General features: G+C 41.2%; 1 protein-coding gene across 1 annotated transcript in view; it reads right to left on the bottom strand.

Moving 5' to 3' along the window:
* Nucleotides 1–1,830: 1,830 nt before the first annotated feature.
* ETNK1 (ethanolamine kinase 1) overlaps nt 1,831–16,489 on the bottom strand; it is a 29,666-nt gene continuing 15,007 nt past the window's right edge. The window contains exons 5-8 of the mRNA XM_059847990.1: nt 13,322–13,405; nt 11,759–11,919; nt 9,686–9,759; nt 1,831–8,625 (exon numbers count right to left, since the gene is read on the bottom strand). Coding sequence (XP_059703973.1) covers nt 8,553–8,625; nt 9,686–9,759; nt 11,759–11,919; nt 13,322–13,405 — 392 coding nt within the window. The 3' untranslated portion in view covers nt 1,831–8,552. The remainder of the gene's footprint in view (nt 8,626–9,685; nt 9,760–11,758; nt 11,920–13,321; nt 13,406–16,489) is intronic.

Here is a 16,489-nt window from a genome sequence, read left to right as displayed (position 1 = left end):
ACTTGGACTTGCTGGCTTGTGCCTATAAATGCTGGGCCCACTTTTGGGGTGAATTTGGAGCTCTCTCCTCTGGGTGGAAGCACTGTGTAGGATTTCCCCAGTTGCCTGGAGGGGCTCTCCAGGTCCTCGCTGTGAAATGGGGCTCCCAGGGACTGTGGGCTCTGCATGATGGTGGAGTATTTAGGCAATTGGTGATGTATCTATCTCTCTCAATCACTACTCTCTCTCTTCTACAGTAATGATTAGGTGCATTACCTTTCTTACTTTTGCTTGCTGCTAAAGCCAAGCATGTAGTTTTATTAGATATATCATTTTACTTTTACGTTGCCTTAAAAGTCACAGTAAAATAAAACCACTCTTTCCATTGGTGTCTGTGTCCTTTAAATTGCCCCCATCAACTGGCAGAACACCTGGTAAGCCAGAAAATACTTCCAAGTAGCCATCACCTTTGGCCTCAGGTGAGTACTTTTACTTCAACAGTTTTATACAGTGATCCTTTCAGACTCCAAAAAATCTAAAAACCAGATGAGCAATGTTATTCTAATCAGCACAGCAAGAGACTGGGCTAAGGGTAAACTGCCTAGTGGTTGTAGGGAATATTAACAAGGAATGGGAAGGAAACATATATAGATATAATCATTGTATCTATTAACAATGTATTCATGTCAAATATATTAGCCTATAATCCTATCTACATCCTAAATAACCCAAATCAGCTTTGTATTGTTATTAAGATTAAATGTGCTATTTTGAATTCACTCAGGAAAACTCCTGGGAGTGCATACTTTATACAGCTGACATTTCAGTACCCTAGGCATTGGAGTCCACCACCCATGCCATTGTTTACCCTCCTATTTTATGTCTGTACTATGCTCTTTATCTAAAGAAGAATTAATAAGTTACTCAGGACCATATTTTCTGTATTGGCCTCAAAAAACTTCTTCATTACTTCCCATGGACAATTTCCATCTCAGTCTGAGCTTATTCTGAATATTCTGGCCAAACTGTGAATGAAGGATTTTTATTTAGGAAAGAAAAGAAAGATTGCAGGTTACCCTGGATTAATTCACCAGCACAGGTCTCCTTTCCAGTGCAACCACAACAGTGAACAAAGATTAGCACAGCTTAGCCCCCCTGTGGCACTGTGAGGATCTGAGCAGTGCGTGCCAGAGGAACACCCATCTGGGGCTCTAAGCAGCAGTTCAGCAGGGACAGTAAGCCCAGAAACCCAGCCACACTCTAGTTCCTATTGCACTGAAATCATTGGAGGCTTGCAGGAACCCTAGAAGATCACCCAGTTCCAACTCCCTGCCATGGGCAGGGACACTTTCTACCCTCCCAGGCTGCTCAGAGCCGGGCCTTGAGCACATGGCAGCTGATCCACAAGCAAGTATCCAACCCAGTGCCACTGCACTGGATGCAGAGCTTATTTCCAGCATCATGGGTCAGCCTATAAAACGGCCCCCTGGAGGTAAAACAGCACTTCTGAGGCACGAATTGAACTCCAGTGCAGCCCTAACTTTGCATGCTTTCCTACTTGACCTCACTGGCAGTGATCCCTCCTGACACCCACATTCCACATAATTCCTGTCTCCCATGTTAAATTTCAGCAGACAATGACCAAGCCTGTTGAACATGCAAAGCTGTTAACAATTAACTTGGTGCAAGGCCAATTCTGGCTCCAAAAGAATCTTTTTTAGCTGCATTGTCAATCCCATGGAGAGGCATGCATTCGGACACAAGTCGAAACCCTTCAAGAGCTCTTGGCTATTCTGTACCAAGAGTTCTCAAACCTGGGGGAAGCAAAATCACCACAATATATACCAACAGTGCCATTAGAAACCAACTTTATTGTTGCACTTTGAAATTATTTACACAATATAAATCTCTTTGAAAGGTACATTTCTTCATTTAATCAGTGGTAGAAGGCCTTAGAATAGTTTCAATCACATTTAGCTCAAAAGAAATACAATTCACTCCAATGAATAGATGATGCACCTAAACACCACAACACACAAGAGGCATGGGGACTCTTTGGGGGGATGACAGTGCTAGAGGATGACAAAGGCTCTTTCATAAATTGAGCTCAGTTTACTCACAGGACACGAGTGGACTTGTGTTTAAAAGAACACTGAAAAATCAGCAGTAACAAAGAAAATGACACAAAAGGAACATATTCCTCATATGCTGTGGCCCTGTGTCTGCAAGTGTTCAGAGGGTTTTAGAGAAGAGGCTCAGAACCAAGGGCTCTAACTTGAAGCCACACCTCAAAGATTGGGTACATCCTCCGTGCTGAGACCATCCAAAGCACTTGTGCACAAACAGCAGCATTAACTACCACACTGTGATACAAAATGGTACATGGAAACTTGCTACAAAATAAAAGAACTCCTTCACACACTGAAGGCTGGACACTTATTTTCTCATAACACTTAGGAATTACTACTACCAAAAATTTAGAAACACATACTTTTTCTCCAGTTCATGCTGTACTTTATCCATTTTATATGATATTTTTTACGTTTCTCTTCCAGGGTCTCTTTCATTTTGCATTTTGTATGGGTCTCTATGTGGGGAAAAGACCCAAAACCACTTAATAGAGGAAAAACAATTGCAATGCCACAAAAATAGGCTGGTGTAGCACCTGAAGTTATGTCAGCATTTAGCATCAAAGTTGGCTTGCTAGATTTCAAGTAATTTGTTTTCTTTTCCTTTTGATTTCCATGAAGTTTCCCTCTGTGTCCCCTCTCTACAAACACCAACCCAAAGACACTGGGGAAGTCCATGAACTAAATTCCACAGCACAGGGAACTGTGACAGCAGCTTGCCAACTTCAGAAGGCTGCAGCAACAGAGTGTGAAACCTTGAACCAAACATTTGGTCATCTGGTCAAGTCTGGCCATCTAAGGTCCCAGTGGTCTTCAGGGCCATGCCAGTCAGTTTTCTGACATTTCCCAATAGTAATAAAACCCTTTATGAGAGAATTCTGTGCAGAGCACCATCCACACTATAAATACACAGAAAAGCCCAAACCACAATGTACTGCAAACTAATCAGCTACAAAGGTGCTTTCTTTTTATAAATGATTTTTTGAACAGTCTCTTCCCTCTCTCCACAGGTTGACTGGTTTCCTAATTCCATAATCTCTACAGATCAGACCTGTAAAAGTCACTTAAAAAGAAAAACATTTTAAAATCAAACAATGCCTTATCCACTGTCTCAGCACTTCACTTGGATGGAGCACCTCCTTACAAGGGGCCTGTGCAAACATTTCACACATTTTCCTTCCCACTGAAGGTCTCTAAGCCACAAAGTCTGGTTTAATCCAACACATCCATCTGGAGTGGAGTGATTTCTCAGTGTTGAGAGCCCCTCTCCTAAGGATCCTGTGTCTGGTTAACAGACACCTACCCTGCACAAGCTCAAAGGGCTTGGTTTTTCCTATCTTTCACAGCTATTGAAAACAATCAGTTTGCCACTCACAGTCATAAAGAGGGAGGGAAAATCATCTGCAAGACTGCTCCACATCAGCCTTGCATTCCCTTAAGGTGTGAAAAAATGCTTTCTGCTCCACTACCATGATTACAACCTGCTGGGTGGGAAGATGACAGTAGATAGTTGCCAAGTGCAGCAGCTTAGCAATCTTAACACACAACAAATAACAAAAAACCATGAAAACAAGGAACACACAAGCACCTGAAACAGACACGTGAGACATGTTCAACCTGCTCTGCTAACTAGAACAGGCACTGCCCCAAACAAGAGATCACAGCGTCACTGCAGTTTGAAACAAAGCTTTCTTTCATCAAAAAGTCACCCAATTTTAAGATTTCTTTTGGTATGAGTAACAAAAGAGTATTTGAAAGCTTCTGTTACCTGCCAAAGGCTTTAAAAAAAATCTGAGCTTCATTCTGAAACAAACTTGACCCTTTATAATTTGCTCTTGTTCTTAAACCATGAGAGTAAACAAGCATATTCAATACCTTGCTACAGCAAAAACTTGAGATTCCAACTGATTTCCTTTGACTTACATTTCTCAAGCCCATCCCTCCTCTTGACTAGCACTTCTTGGATAAAGTCACTTCCCAGGACCTTTGTAACCTCAAGTGTCACCACAGGTAAGGCTGAGAGGTTGTACAAACTGCATCAAGGTCAATTTGTCAGATGGAGAGCAAGATTTGCAAACCAGGATTTTCCAGCTGAGGTATTTAACACACCAGTGAGAAGAAGAAACTAAGAGCTTGAAGGACACCATGGAGTTCCTAACAGACAATGAAAGGCAACAGTGATGAAACACAGTCAGGGAAAAAACGAACCTTTGTTATGTCTGTGTTTCCAAGGTTAAAGGCCTCCTCAGAAAGGGACTTCTTACACAAAAAAAAAAAAAAAAAAAAAAACCTGATGAGAAGTCATGCACTGACAAAGCAGAATGTAATTTTAGTCCAAAAGGAAATAGTGATAAGCCAAGTATGGAAAGGAAGATTTTAGACTCACGTTTATGCTAAAAGTAGGATTGTGGGCACAAGGAGGAGGGGGAAGGAACACACAGGGAAAAGATCTCAGCTCTAAGTGTTAAATACTCTATAGCTCTAATGTTGAGGTAAATTAATTCACAGAACTCTGAGTGATTTGGGCATTCAGGATAAGCACTTCCAAGTTAGCAACTAATCCTATTAGAAGGCTACATCCACCAAAAGCATTTGAGGGACTCACAGCTACCTCAACCAGTCCCCATGGGAGCACCCACTTCAGGAGTGCTTCAATCCAACACCCTTAGTTTGGAAGTCAAGAGCCTTCAAGAAGGTATAGGAGATGTTTGGAAGTTTAAAGAAACAATTTCAACAGCTTTCCCTATCCCACTGGTGCTGCAGACACCTCTGACACATGGTTTGCCCTATTATTAGAACAGATTTTCTCTTAATCTAAGTACTGTATAGATCTCTTCATTCCCAGAATCATTCCCAAGAGCAAGATTTCAAAAAAGCTAAGGGGGGGAAAGACACTGGGTGTCCAAGGCTATCAATGGATACCTGAACGTGAAAGTATTGGGCTGCCTTATAAATCAATTTAACAAAAGAAGTCCACACACAGAGTTAGAGTTCTTCTTTACAACAAGATTTCTACAAAATAGGAGAGAATACAATGCAATACACAAGTCCATAAATGCAAGATAGAGTACAATTCACACTAATTTACAAATGGTTATTTACACTGTTGTATATACATGTACAGTCAGACCTGGTTAATGCAAATTTCACGTCCTTTTCAAAAGCAAATCAACACGTGTCAATGAAGGTATTTAAAATTATGTGACAGGAGACTAGTGACCATTCAGAAAGCTTTAGTGCTTGAGTGACCTAAGAAATTAGGTCTGGATTAGCCAGATCTGACTGCAGAAATGAGAAGGAAAAAAAAAAATCACACTATTCTGCTTTACAAAAGCAACCAGGCCACTACAGTCTATTGACTTGATGCTATTTCTGCAAGAATGCCCAGATTAATGATCCTCTTTATATTTACAATATAGCTTTAACTACAGCAAGAATTATTAATTTTGGCATTCATGCCCTTAGCTTAACAAAGGCAACAGAGTATCTTCTTGGCAAGTCACAGTCAAAACTACGACAGGATGTTTCTAGAGCTCAGTCATTTTTTGTCCTCCTTCCAGTATCTTCATGTTGCTAATACAGAGACCAAGATAAATTAAGTGAAACAAGTACATGTTTTCTAGTACCTAACTTACATTCAGAATGTCCTGTATTCACAGTTTCAGGCTACCTTACCACCTGCAATGCAAAGTACTACCTCCAACTGAATGCACCTGTAGATATTCCTCAGGAAAGGAGGATATCAGAGTGCTACTGGCTCAAAGGGATGCAGAACAAGGCTCAAGGCAGCTGGCATTGCATTTTGGGAGATGCTTTACAGTATTTCCTCAGAGCTGATCACAAATGGATTTAACCTGCACTTCTCTTGAGAGAAAGCTGATGCAGAGCAGTGCTGAAGTGAATTCCAACGTGCAAACTTAAAGCCTTGACCAGTACTGCAAAGTCCTCCACTGTGACCTGTGACAGTCCTTGTGCTCCTTCAAAGTGGCTCAGGAAAAGCTGGGACTGTTTGCTACCTGCTTCAAAGTGCTTTCACAGGATTCACTCCACAAGGATGAGACTGAGCTGCACTCAGGAAAAGCTTTGGTTCTGCGGAAGCAAACTTCCACTCCTGCAGTTATTGCTACTTGAGCTGTACAAACACAGTACTACTGACAAAAATTACAGGAACTCCAAACCTAAGTCGTACTGGTACCTGAAAAGGGAATGTGTTTTGCCAGCCATTAGGAAACTTAGGATCTGTCAGCTGTTGGATTTCCCAAGACCAAATGAACTTCACAGCCTTCTTTCAAAATATTTCATAAATACAAAGCAACACTGTCAGAAATAAAGCCATTGCTTGGAAGAAAATAGCAACAAAGAGTTCAAAAATCTTTAGCAATCTTAGTTCCAAGGACATCTTGCTGAACTCAAAGGAAATACAAGACAGCAGGGTATTATTCATCAAATGTCAGTAAAGTCCATAGGGAGAAAGTACAGAAGATTAAGGACGACTTCAGTGCCTTCATGAGCTCTAGCAACATCCTTGATAACTGCTACAAAGTAAATGATAAATGTCTATTTAAGCTATTTGTTTCAAATCAAAGAGAGTTTATCCAGTATAGTAGCCTCCAGCTAATGAAAACGGTTACCTCATTTCAAGTTACAAAAAAACTCCCAGCTCTCCCATTTGTATAAAGATTTTTAAGATTTTGACTGAATAAAAATAAAATGCAAACATTCATAGATCAATATAAACAAGATGAAAAAAATCCTAAACGGTGCTTTTGTAAAACAATACCATTGGAAATGGTCTTTATTGGTGAAGATTTTTCATTCACATGAGTTTGCTTTGTCCTGAATCACTCCAAGCTCTTGTAAAGCACATGTGTATGTACGTGTGTACATGCTGTACACACATACACACACTGCCATGTGCCATAAAGCAATTTTGAATAAATATCTTTGCTGGAGTCTGTACAACAGACTCCCCACCCAAGTTTGTGTTTGCATGTGCTCGTGCACACACACAGACTTTGTACACGTGGGCACTTATGTGACCAAAGTGCAAAGTTTTTCAGAGTATCATCAGAGTCTGCCTAGCCCCAAACCACACTGCTGGGCTTGAGCTTTCTGCTGTGGGTTCCTTCCCATCTCCTGCCCCCCCAGCCCCACCCTCCCTTTCACATTAAAGCCTCTCTTCCACACAAACTTATGCATTGTTCCATTAGGTAGGTAAACATTTTCTGTTCAGTTAACATTTTGTAATCCAGACCATTCTTGGTATAATAGCTTTAAGAAATAAAATGTGTGAGATGATCAAAGCCTCACTGCCAAAGTCATACACTTTCCCATAACGTCCTTCACACTGGAGGCTTTGAAAAGCAATTTGCTGACAGAAAAAAAAAAAAGAACCACCAGACATACCAGAACCACAACTACAGGGCCAGGCATTTAAGACTTAAGAGTTCGAGGTTAGAAGGGGACAAAGCAGAAAGCTGTCATCGATACGGGAGCTGGGAACCGCTGTCCTGCTCCCAGTGCCACAGGAGCTCTGCTCCTATCTCGGGTCCAACAGTACACTCTGCCACCAGAGCACAGCAGATACAGACAGCAGAGGTCAAATCCTGAACCAAGTTGCAAAAAGGAAGAGAGATTTGGAGTAGTGGTGCTTTGATTCTAAGAGAACACATAACAAACAAGCAGCTTTCCCAGGAAGCTGGGGATGGCAGGCTGTCCGCCCAACACCAGCGGCTGGTACAAACTCCTTAGAGAACCTTGTGGTCACAGAACTTCAACAGAATTTCTACAGCCCAATCCAAGCCAAAAAAAATCAAAATGTTATTTATCCTTTCAACAAGCTGCTTGATTCTTGTGCAAAAGAAAAGTACCATCCTATGGAAAGCTACGTTTTAAAAAAAAGGGGGGGAATAAAGATCATCCGAACCCTTCTCCCTAGCTGTACCACACTAGAGATCTCACAAGTCTACTGTCACTCCTTTTGCTCATAGGCCTCTAAAAGAACAATTGTCTCTGACATGTCTTCTTCAGAATAAGTGAATGCAACTTCAATAAAATAAGTTGTTAAACGAATCCTTTGGAACAACTTCACTGTCTGCACCCAACTTTAACACAAACTGATGAAAGCAGCAACGGAATCATGTTAAACGTATAATAAATAATTCACATACAACATATGTTAAATTACAAAGAAGGATTAAATTGCCATTTCTACAACTTTTTATAGATTTAGCAAGTTTCTAATCCGTTTTATATCAACAGCAGTACGTATGTTCTTCATAATAAATTTAACATTGAAGGACTGTCTAGAGGCATTATTTATAAAGCAAGAACCACCAAGTGAGCATTACAGCACTTCAACAAATGTTTAGCTTTTTTTCCAGTATCTGTTCTCAGAAAAGATTCAGGAGTTGTCTATCCACTTGGTAAGGGTCCTCCTCTTCATTACTCAGGAAGAGTTAACACCATGACCTCCAGTTTCATTTTGAAATACTGGTTAAACCGAACAATTGCATACCTGGTCAAAGGGAAAGAGACATTCCAGTTAGGAATAGCTAACACTTCACATGACAACAGCCATACTAAGTAGGACTAGTCAAAATTCCAATGACCCCTCTCTGTTTCCAAAACTGACCCTCAGCAGCTGCCAAAGGAAGAAAGTAGGAACAGAGAGATGTTATTATGGACCTTCTTCTCTAGCACGCCGCAGTCGCAGGTTGCAGAAGGGATGCAGCGGCAGGGTTATCCAGGGTGGAGGTGCAGCGTTTGACTGCTCTGGAAGCACTGCCCAGCAGGAGCCGTGCCGGGATGGATCCCTCCGGTCCCTACTCAAGGGCCGAAGCGGGCAAGGCTGGGGGTCCGCTGGTGTTCTCGCGCCCTCTAGCGGGCACTGCGGGCACTGCAGCCAACCGGCCTCACCCACCAGAACATCACAGAGCCCAGGCAACCGGCTGGGTGCAAAAACCCTCCGAGGGACCTTCTGCCAGGGAAAACGATGAACTCCATCACCTTGCTCGGTCCTCAGCGGAGAAATTAATTCCTCTGCTTGTTGCCGTGAAAGACCATTTTAAAACGGCCAAAGGCACAGATATCTACCTGAAACAGAACTTACCATTCTTTGGTGGTACAAAGACTCTTTAAAACAAGAACAGCAACTTCCAGGATCAATATTCCATGCAATAAGTAATCGAGCTCTTTTGTGCTATGTCCTTGACTCTCACTGTTGGAAATGTAGGTCTTGCACCTGACAGACAGCACACCTTACTGACCACCTTGCCTTTTATGCCTTTGTCTCCCGAGCAAAAAACACTTGATTCCTAAAAACATTATGTTCCTTGCCTTGTAAACATGTTTTAGCCCAGGGGCACATAATTTAGAGAACTCTCAGCAACAAAAAACACTGACAGCTTTTAGTGCCTTGTTCTCCCTTACAAATGAAGAGTTTTATTGTATGATCACAGAGGTCAGGTGGGTTGCTCAGATCTCAGCTTCTGATAGCTGGGGTGTTGGACTAAATGGCCCCACAAGTCCCATCCACCCTCTAGTATTCCATGATTGTACACAGCAAACACACTTACCCTAGAAAATCAAAATCAATGGTGGAATATTTGGCTTGAATTAGAGCCCACAATCCCCAAAAGAAGTGTGAAGCCTGAAAGAAAAAAAAAATTAGCACCAAAAAATTAACCTTATCTTAAATCTAACATGTAAACATATTCTCACAGAGACAAAACTTCATCTATAAGAGAACACTCAAACACCAATCTTTTTGTAAAGTCATTTGATCTCTCTTTACCAAAGAGATTTATAAGTGGTATTACAGAATAAATTACCCACAAGCAGACAAGGAAATCCATTGGAGTCTAACTCCCTCCCCATGTTGAAAGCAGCAACAGATTGCTGCTTGTCAAGAGAAACAATGTTCCATTTATAACTACGTCCCCTATTAAGTAGATTGTTGTATGACTATATACACCATGCTAAGAAAATGCACAGAAATGTAACCACCACCTCTACTGCTGGAAATTTCTATTACTCCACATGTATTGAACTCCAGTACAAACAGGAAATTCCTTTTGAATTTTCAATTACACCCTCAGACCTGCATAATTACACTCACTTTCACTGCTGGCTTGGACAAAGAGAGATGTAACACTTTAGAAAAAGCTCTATTGCATCAGCATTTACACATACTTCTCATCTGTTCCAGACTTACTTCCATTAGGAGTCCAGAGAAGTAGCCTGGAGGCCTCTGCTCACTTTCAGATTGAAAGTGTGGATCACATTAATGAGATGGTAATACACCTCAAAATGAACATGTGATGGCCATGTAATACACCTCAAAATGAACATGTGATGGCCATAAGCGTGACAGAGTCCTGTGGAAGACACTTCTGAACAAACTCTGAACTCCAGTAGAGGACTGCTCATACTAATCACCTAAATGGCTTCCTGAAGCTTACATGGAGCACTTGACCAGGAATTTAGTAGACATCCATGGACACACCAAAAACACCTCAAAACAGCAGCTGATCTGTGCCCATGTGGATCCTGTACCTGTGGTTCAGATAACCTGGCCAGAGCTGCAGTTCATCACTCTAATCAACATCCATGAACTTCCTGTCAAGTTTCCCCTTGCCAAAGCTGCCCACGTGAACTGACACAAGAGTCCCAGGGTGTCTGTGCACCACAGGTATTCTACAGACAAATCCTGACCTGCTCTCTAAACACAACTCATCCTCTTACACATTGCTATGGCCGCTGTTAGAAACTGACCAGAGTGCTATTTATTTTCAAACAGACCACCAGCCTGCAGAACTGCTGCTCTAAGTACCCTAAATGAATGGGCCAGCTGAACTGGACAGTAACAACTAACATCTCAAAAGAATAGCAGCACACAAGCTGTTCGTTTTAAAGCTTGTTTAATAATCAGCTTCCTGTGAACTCTACTTCCTCACTGCAGCCAGCAGCTTTTGCCAGAAAACTCAGGGGATTTCAGTAACAGAGGTGTGCTTGAATCAGTAGGAAAGAGGACTGAAATAAGGCTAAGGTGGCTACTTGAGCCTTACTCCTCCTATGAATATTATTCTTCAGAAGAAAAAGCATACAAGCACTTTGGCTGTAACATCTCCTGTCGCATCATTGAGGCAAAACAAGATCAGCAAGAGACTCTAGAGTGACCTACTTATCTGCAAAAGACAAAATAAATTAAATCCATCTATTCTAGTTTAACAGAATGTTATAATCTTCTTTTTAAAAAGGCTTTTAAAGCTTATATGTCTTCATGAAGCACTACCTTGTTCTTCTGTCTTCTTACCACTACAAGCAAAAATTCAACAAAGACCCACCATAAGCTGTGGCCAACTTGAACTTGCCAGGCCAACAAACAGCCAACAGAAATCCTCACTCAAAGCTCAGCTCCTCATTTTCTGAATGTGCAATGCCTCCTTCACTAGGAATATTCTACAGAGAATATTTAACAGGCAACAGAGAAGCAAGTTTCCATAGAACAGCAAAGTTTTATTTCTCATGGAAGTTTTCTTTACATGCCACTACATTCAAATTCAAGAAAACAGCAAGTACATTTGTTCAAAGAGTATCAGGTTTCTCTGCATCATTTAAAATATTCTAATCAAGTGTTTGTTACTCACCAGTGCAAACTGATTGACTTGGACATAAAGAACTTCAACTTCTTTTTCACTGACTTCTGTGCCAAATCCTTTATATTCTTTGTAGGCCTCAAGGTAAGATCTCAGCCATTGCTCCTGTAATTTTCTGTTGGGATAAAGGCTGTAGTCTACTTCATTTACTCCTAGGAAAAAGACAAGAACTATCAGAACCTTGTGTTGCACAAAAAGACCATGAGAAACCCTTTAGTACTACCACCAGCAGTCCATTACTACTTACCAGTAGTCCAGTGCCCCTTCCCACCCCAGCACCAGGCACAGACTGATGTGAACAAGTGACCACATTTTTACTTTACCCTCACCTTAAATTACATGCTGCCAACAATATCCCACATACAAATCAGAATGTTCTACACGACAGATTTATGTTTTCAGCCAGATAGAGTCTGCTTCTATGCTGGGATTCAGCACCTTGGGCTTTGAGAAAAAGTATCTGCTTTATGAAACAAAACCCCTCACAAATAGATCAAATATGACATATTTTGTAGGAAAAGAGACTTGTATGCCACAACATCCCAAGCCAAATCCAGACACATACCCAGTTATCACTGAGCCCAGGTCTGAAGAAAACTTCCTGTGAGTCTGCCTCTCTCCTCCACAGGGCACTGGTAGAATTAGGAGCCCAGAACTCATTTTTATCCTGTTTTTCTTCCTGTACTGGAGGTGCTTAGTCACAGGCTATAGGGAGCCCCAAGCCTGGATCACAGTTCACTTCCATTATCACTCCCAGTGAATTCAGGAATTCTCATTAATCTAACTTGTTTTCCAAATGTTTAAATTACCAACTACAGAACTCAAATTACCAAGCACACACTCTGATTTCTTCTTTTTTCTTCAAGTTATCTAAACTGAACATTTTTTTTAAAGCAACTAGTAGATTAAGGCTCTTCAAATCACCACAGTGTGCTTTCCATCTGCTCTGATCATTATGTAGGTTTTCCCTGCTGGCCATGCTCTGAAATAGTACAGCATACACTTGAGGTCATGTCTCCCTTGTGGAGTAAGGGGAATGGGCACTTGCTGTAAAAAATTTGAACTAGTTAGTAAATTAATCTAAAACCACCATATTCCTAAAATCCCCCCTTTTCCCTATGACACAGTCTTAGCCTTTACCTCTTGTTTTAGGACAGGCCAAGTACTTGGTGCACATATTCAAAACCACCACCAAACACAGAACCCTGCCTTTTGGCACTGGGGAATCCCACAGGATATTGCCAACGTGCACCTCCAGAGTGACTTCCACAGGATTCCACCACAGTGGGCTGTGCCACCTCACAGGAGGACAGGGTGAAAGCTGTGTGTTCTGAACTAGTTATCTAACTATCAGAACTTAGGACATGATGTTTCCAGCTCTGGGTTAGAAGACCTGCAAAGGAAGGGCACAACTGGTCTGCAAAATGAGACAGCAGCACATCCTGAGCTGACAGCTGTAAGCATGTAACCAGATACACAAACCAAAACAAGAAGGAGTTTGTTGGGGTTTTTAGTAAAACCAGACAACTCTCCCCTCAGAAACCCAAATCTTACCTGCAAATTCATTGAAGTGATTTCCAATGTCATAAGCCAGGTAGTTGTACCCAGAGTACTCATAGTCTATGAACTGCACATCACCTGTGTGAGAGACAACAGCAGCAACATTAGAGTCCACATCAAATCAAGCACCAGCCCTGATCCTTTGGTGTCCTTTGAAGATTTTGGGAGTAAACAAACCACAAACCCATTTGTACCTGGTTGTGTACACTCAGACATTTCAGGGTAAAGCTGTGACTTACACAATAGGAGATATTTAAGGGTAAATATTCATTCAGCAAAGCTCTTGAATTTAGAGCTTACAATTCTCTCTGCTTCAAGTCTGAGTAGGAGAATTTCAATTTTAAATTCTACCACATGAGGGCCTCCCTTACTCTCAAGAAGAGAAGTACAGCAGCACATTCTTTCTTTAAACTTTATGTAGAAACAGCAGATCATTTTCTCCCTGACTAAAAAATGACAGTCCTGTTTATTTATCACACAAATGTACAGCCCCAGTGGACTAACACATTGCAACATGCTGATACTTCCTGTTTCCTCTACCACTCTTACAAAGCAAATTACTCTAAACTGTTGCTTTTTTTAGGCTGGATTCAACTAGCCTCAAGAAACCATCAGACTAAGATCACCAAAGCTACCAAACTAAGCAGCACTGTGTAAACAAGGGCTGATCAAGCAGCAAAACACAGCCCTAAATGTTTCCAAATTATGCTAACCTGCACTGAAGCTGGGGAAAATGCATTGAAGGTGCTCAAGAGTGTCTACAGCACACAGAACACTCAAAATGTAAATAAGATTGATCAGGTAAAACTAGAGCTCTTGTATTTTAAGGGAAATCAGCAAAAATACCAAAACCCAGGAAATTAAGCAATGGGTTAACGTAAGATCTGTTTGCACTAGAACATTTAAAAGTAAAACCTCCCATTTGTCACTGCTACACTGAAAAAAGTAATTTTCACCACTGCACCCTTCTCCCTCTACTCTTTTTTTTATCACTACCTGTATTTAATTAACAAAGCACTCATTCTATTATAATGAAAAATCTTTTAACATGACTTAAAACTGTAGGCTGAAAAGAAAATCAGGAACAATGTTGAAATCAAGTACATTATGTATGTATTTCCTAGACTAAGGATTTTACACTGCCTCCTTAAGATTTAGGAAAATTGTACACCTCAAGTAAAATAGTTTCACCAATGTCCTAACCAAGTTAGCACAGAAGTTGGTTAGAAGTGTTCTTTACTATGCAGCTCATCTTTGCCACTCTTGAACTCCTACCACAATTATGTTTTCCACATGGACAAATCTTTTTGTCTAAGCACTGAAAATGGAAATAAAACTTTACAACACAAATATAATCACTTAGCCACAAATCTTCCAAGTCTGAGTTCACCCTTACCTCCACTGAAAGTGAGGCTTGCTTACCAAGGTCATGATGTTAAATCTTTTAGGTTCTACCAAACCAACAGCCCTGCAAACTGGCACACTCCTGCCAGGAAACTCTGCTGGCAGTGGAAAAAAAGGAAGTTCTCTAGAACTTCAAAGCAGCAAATCCTACAGCAGCTGCAGGCAAGATCTTACTGTCACTGCTGAACTTGTGCTCTGCCTGACTGGCAGATTCCCAGCCTTGCTCTTGTCACTGGCTCCCCTGTGCTGCTTTTCACAGCACACGCCTCTAAGGCCAGTTAAAATCCCAACCCTGGCTAATGTTCTGCTACACAAGTGATCTCCTGACCCCCTTCTGCCCCCAAGACATTTAATATCACTTGTATTGAGAGGTTTTTTTCCTTCCTTCCTTACCTAAAATCCAAACACAGCAGGTGAAAGTCTGCTAGTAAAATATGGACATAAATACTTTAAATTTTTCATTAGCAGATTTCACCTAGAACATCCCTAGGTGGCATCATGAACTTTTAATTACATTTAAACAACTTACTTCCAGATATAAAGAATCTTACATAGAGCAGAAATTGAAGCTAACAAGATATGGGTGGGACTGCTACCAGGCACTGTCCTCACAAAGCAGGAACAAGGACATACCCAGCCCTTGGGTAGCAGATGGAGAAAACTTGGCAAACTCCCAATTGATAAGACAAAAATTCAAAGCAAAGAAGCTTTGTATTTATACTGATCCATTTCAGACTCATACTACTGTGCAACTCAACCTTTTAAATTAATTTTTGCACAACTGCTCAAAATAAATGCACACAGTTCTGTGGAACTGAAAGCAAAAACTTTGATGTTTACTGCTTCAAAAATGTGCAACATAGATGTACTTATACATATAAGGACATACACACACACACACATCTACCCTGCTTTAGGAAAAGCAGAAGAAAGTCTGCAGTCACTGTTTAAATAATCAGTGTATTTTAAGATTTACTGCAATTCATATGAGCAAGCCACTTCTAAAAGCTCTGGCTTACCCTACCAGCTCAGCAGGTAGCTGTTGTTTCAAGATTTCCAGAAGATATACAAATTGTATATCCCATCAATACTCCTGAGAGCAAGAGATGCTGGTCTAAGGGTATCTGTGCTTTATTGACATGAGAAAATTGGAAAACGAGCTCTCTGGAGAAGCTACAGCTATTGACAGAAATAGGCATGTCCAGAGTGGGGAATATTTCAAGCTGAAACACATTTCTTTTTTCCAGGCATCTCCTAGGGCAGACAACATGCAACACACCCCACAAAACCCAGAGGAAGGTCCAGAATTCACTGTATTCCATACCCCAGAAATGCACTTTTACATAGAGCAAGTAGCAATCAACAAAGCATCTGCTGGATCTCCTCAGGGATCTGACAGGTAGGACACCTCTCTTCCCAGCTGCTGTTCCTTTTCAATGGTTCACAGGGAAAGCATTTCCCTGCCAAGTCTTGGCTGTAGCTACCAGAGCTGAGGGATGTACCCTGAGCTGTGTCCCATCCTGCTCACTGAGCCCCTGGAAAACAGCTTCAAAGACAAGGATCTGTGCTAGGAACACACCTGGAAATTCACAAACAGCCCACCCACCCAAAGGATAATTTTAGCTATCAATACCCAAAAGAGCTCTGCAAACCAAACAGGTTTTTAGATCAAAACCAGAAGCCTCAAAAACGCCTCCATCTTCAGAAGCACTGAGCACCCACACACTCCTACCAAGGATCACAGAAAACATTGGCTAG

This window comes from Haemorhous mexicanus, chromosome 5 (assembly GCF_027477595.1).
Source record: "Haemorhous mexicanus isolate bHaeMex1 chromosome 5, bHaeMex1.pri, whole genome shotgun sequence".
Taxonomy (NCBI): domain Eukaryota; kingdom Metazoa; phylum Chordata; class Aves; order Passeriformes; family Fringillidae; genus Haemorhous; species Haemorhous mexicanus.
This window is presented reverse-complemented; position numbering and strand designations above follow the sequence as displayed.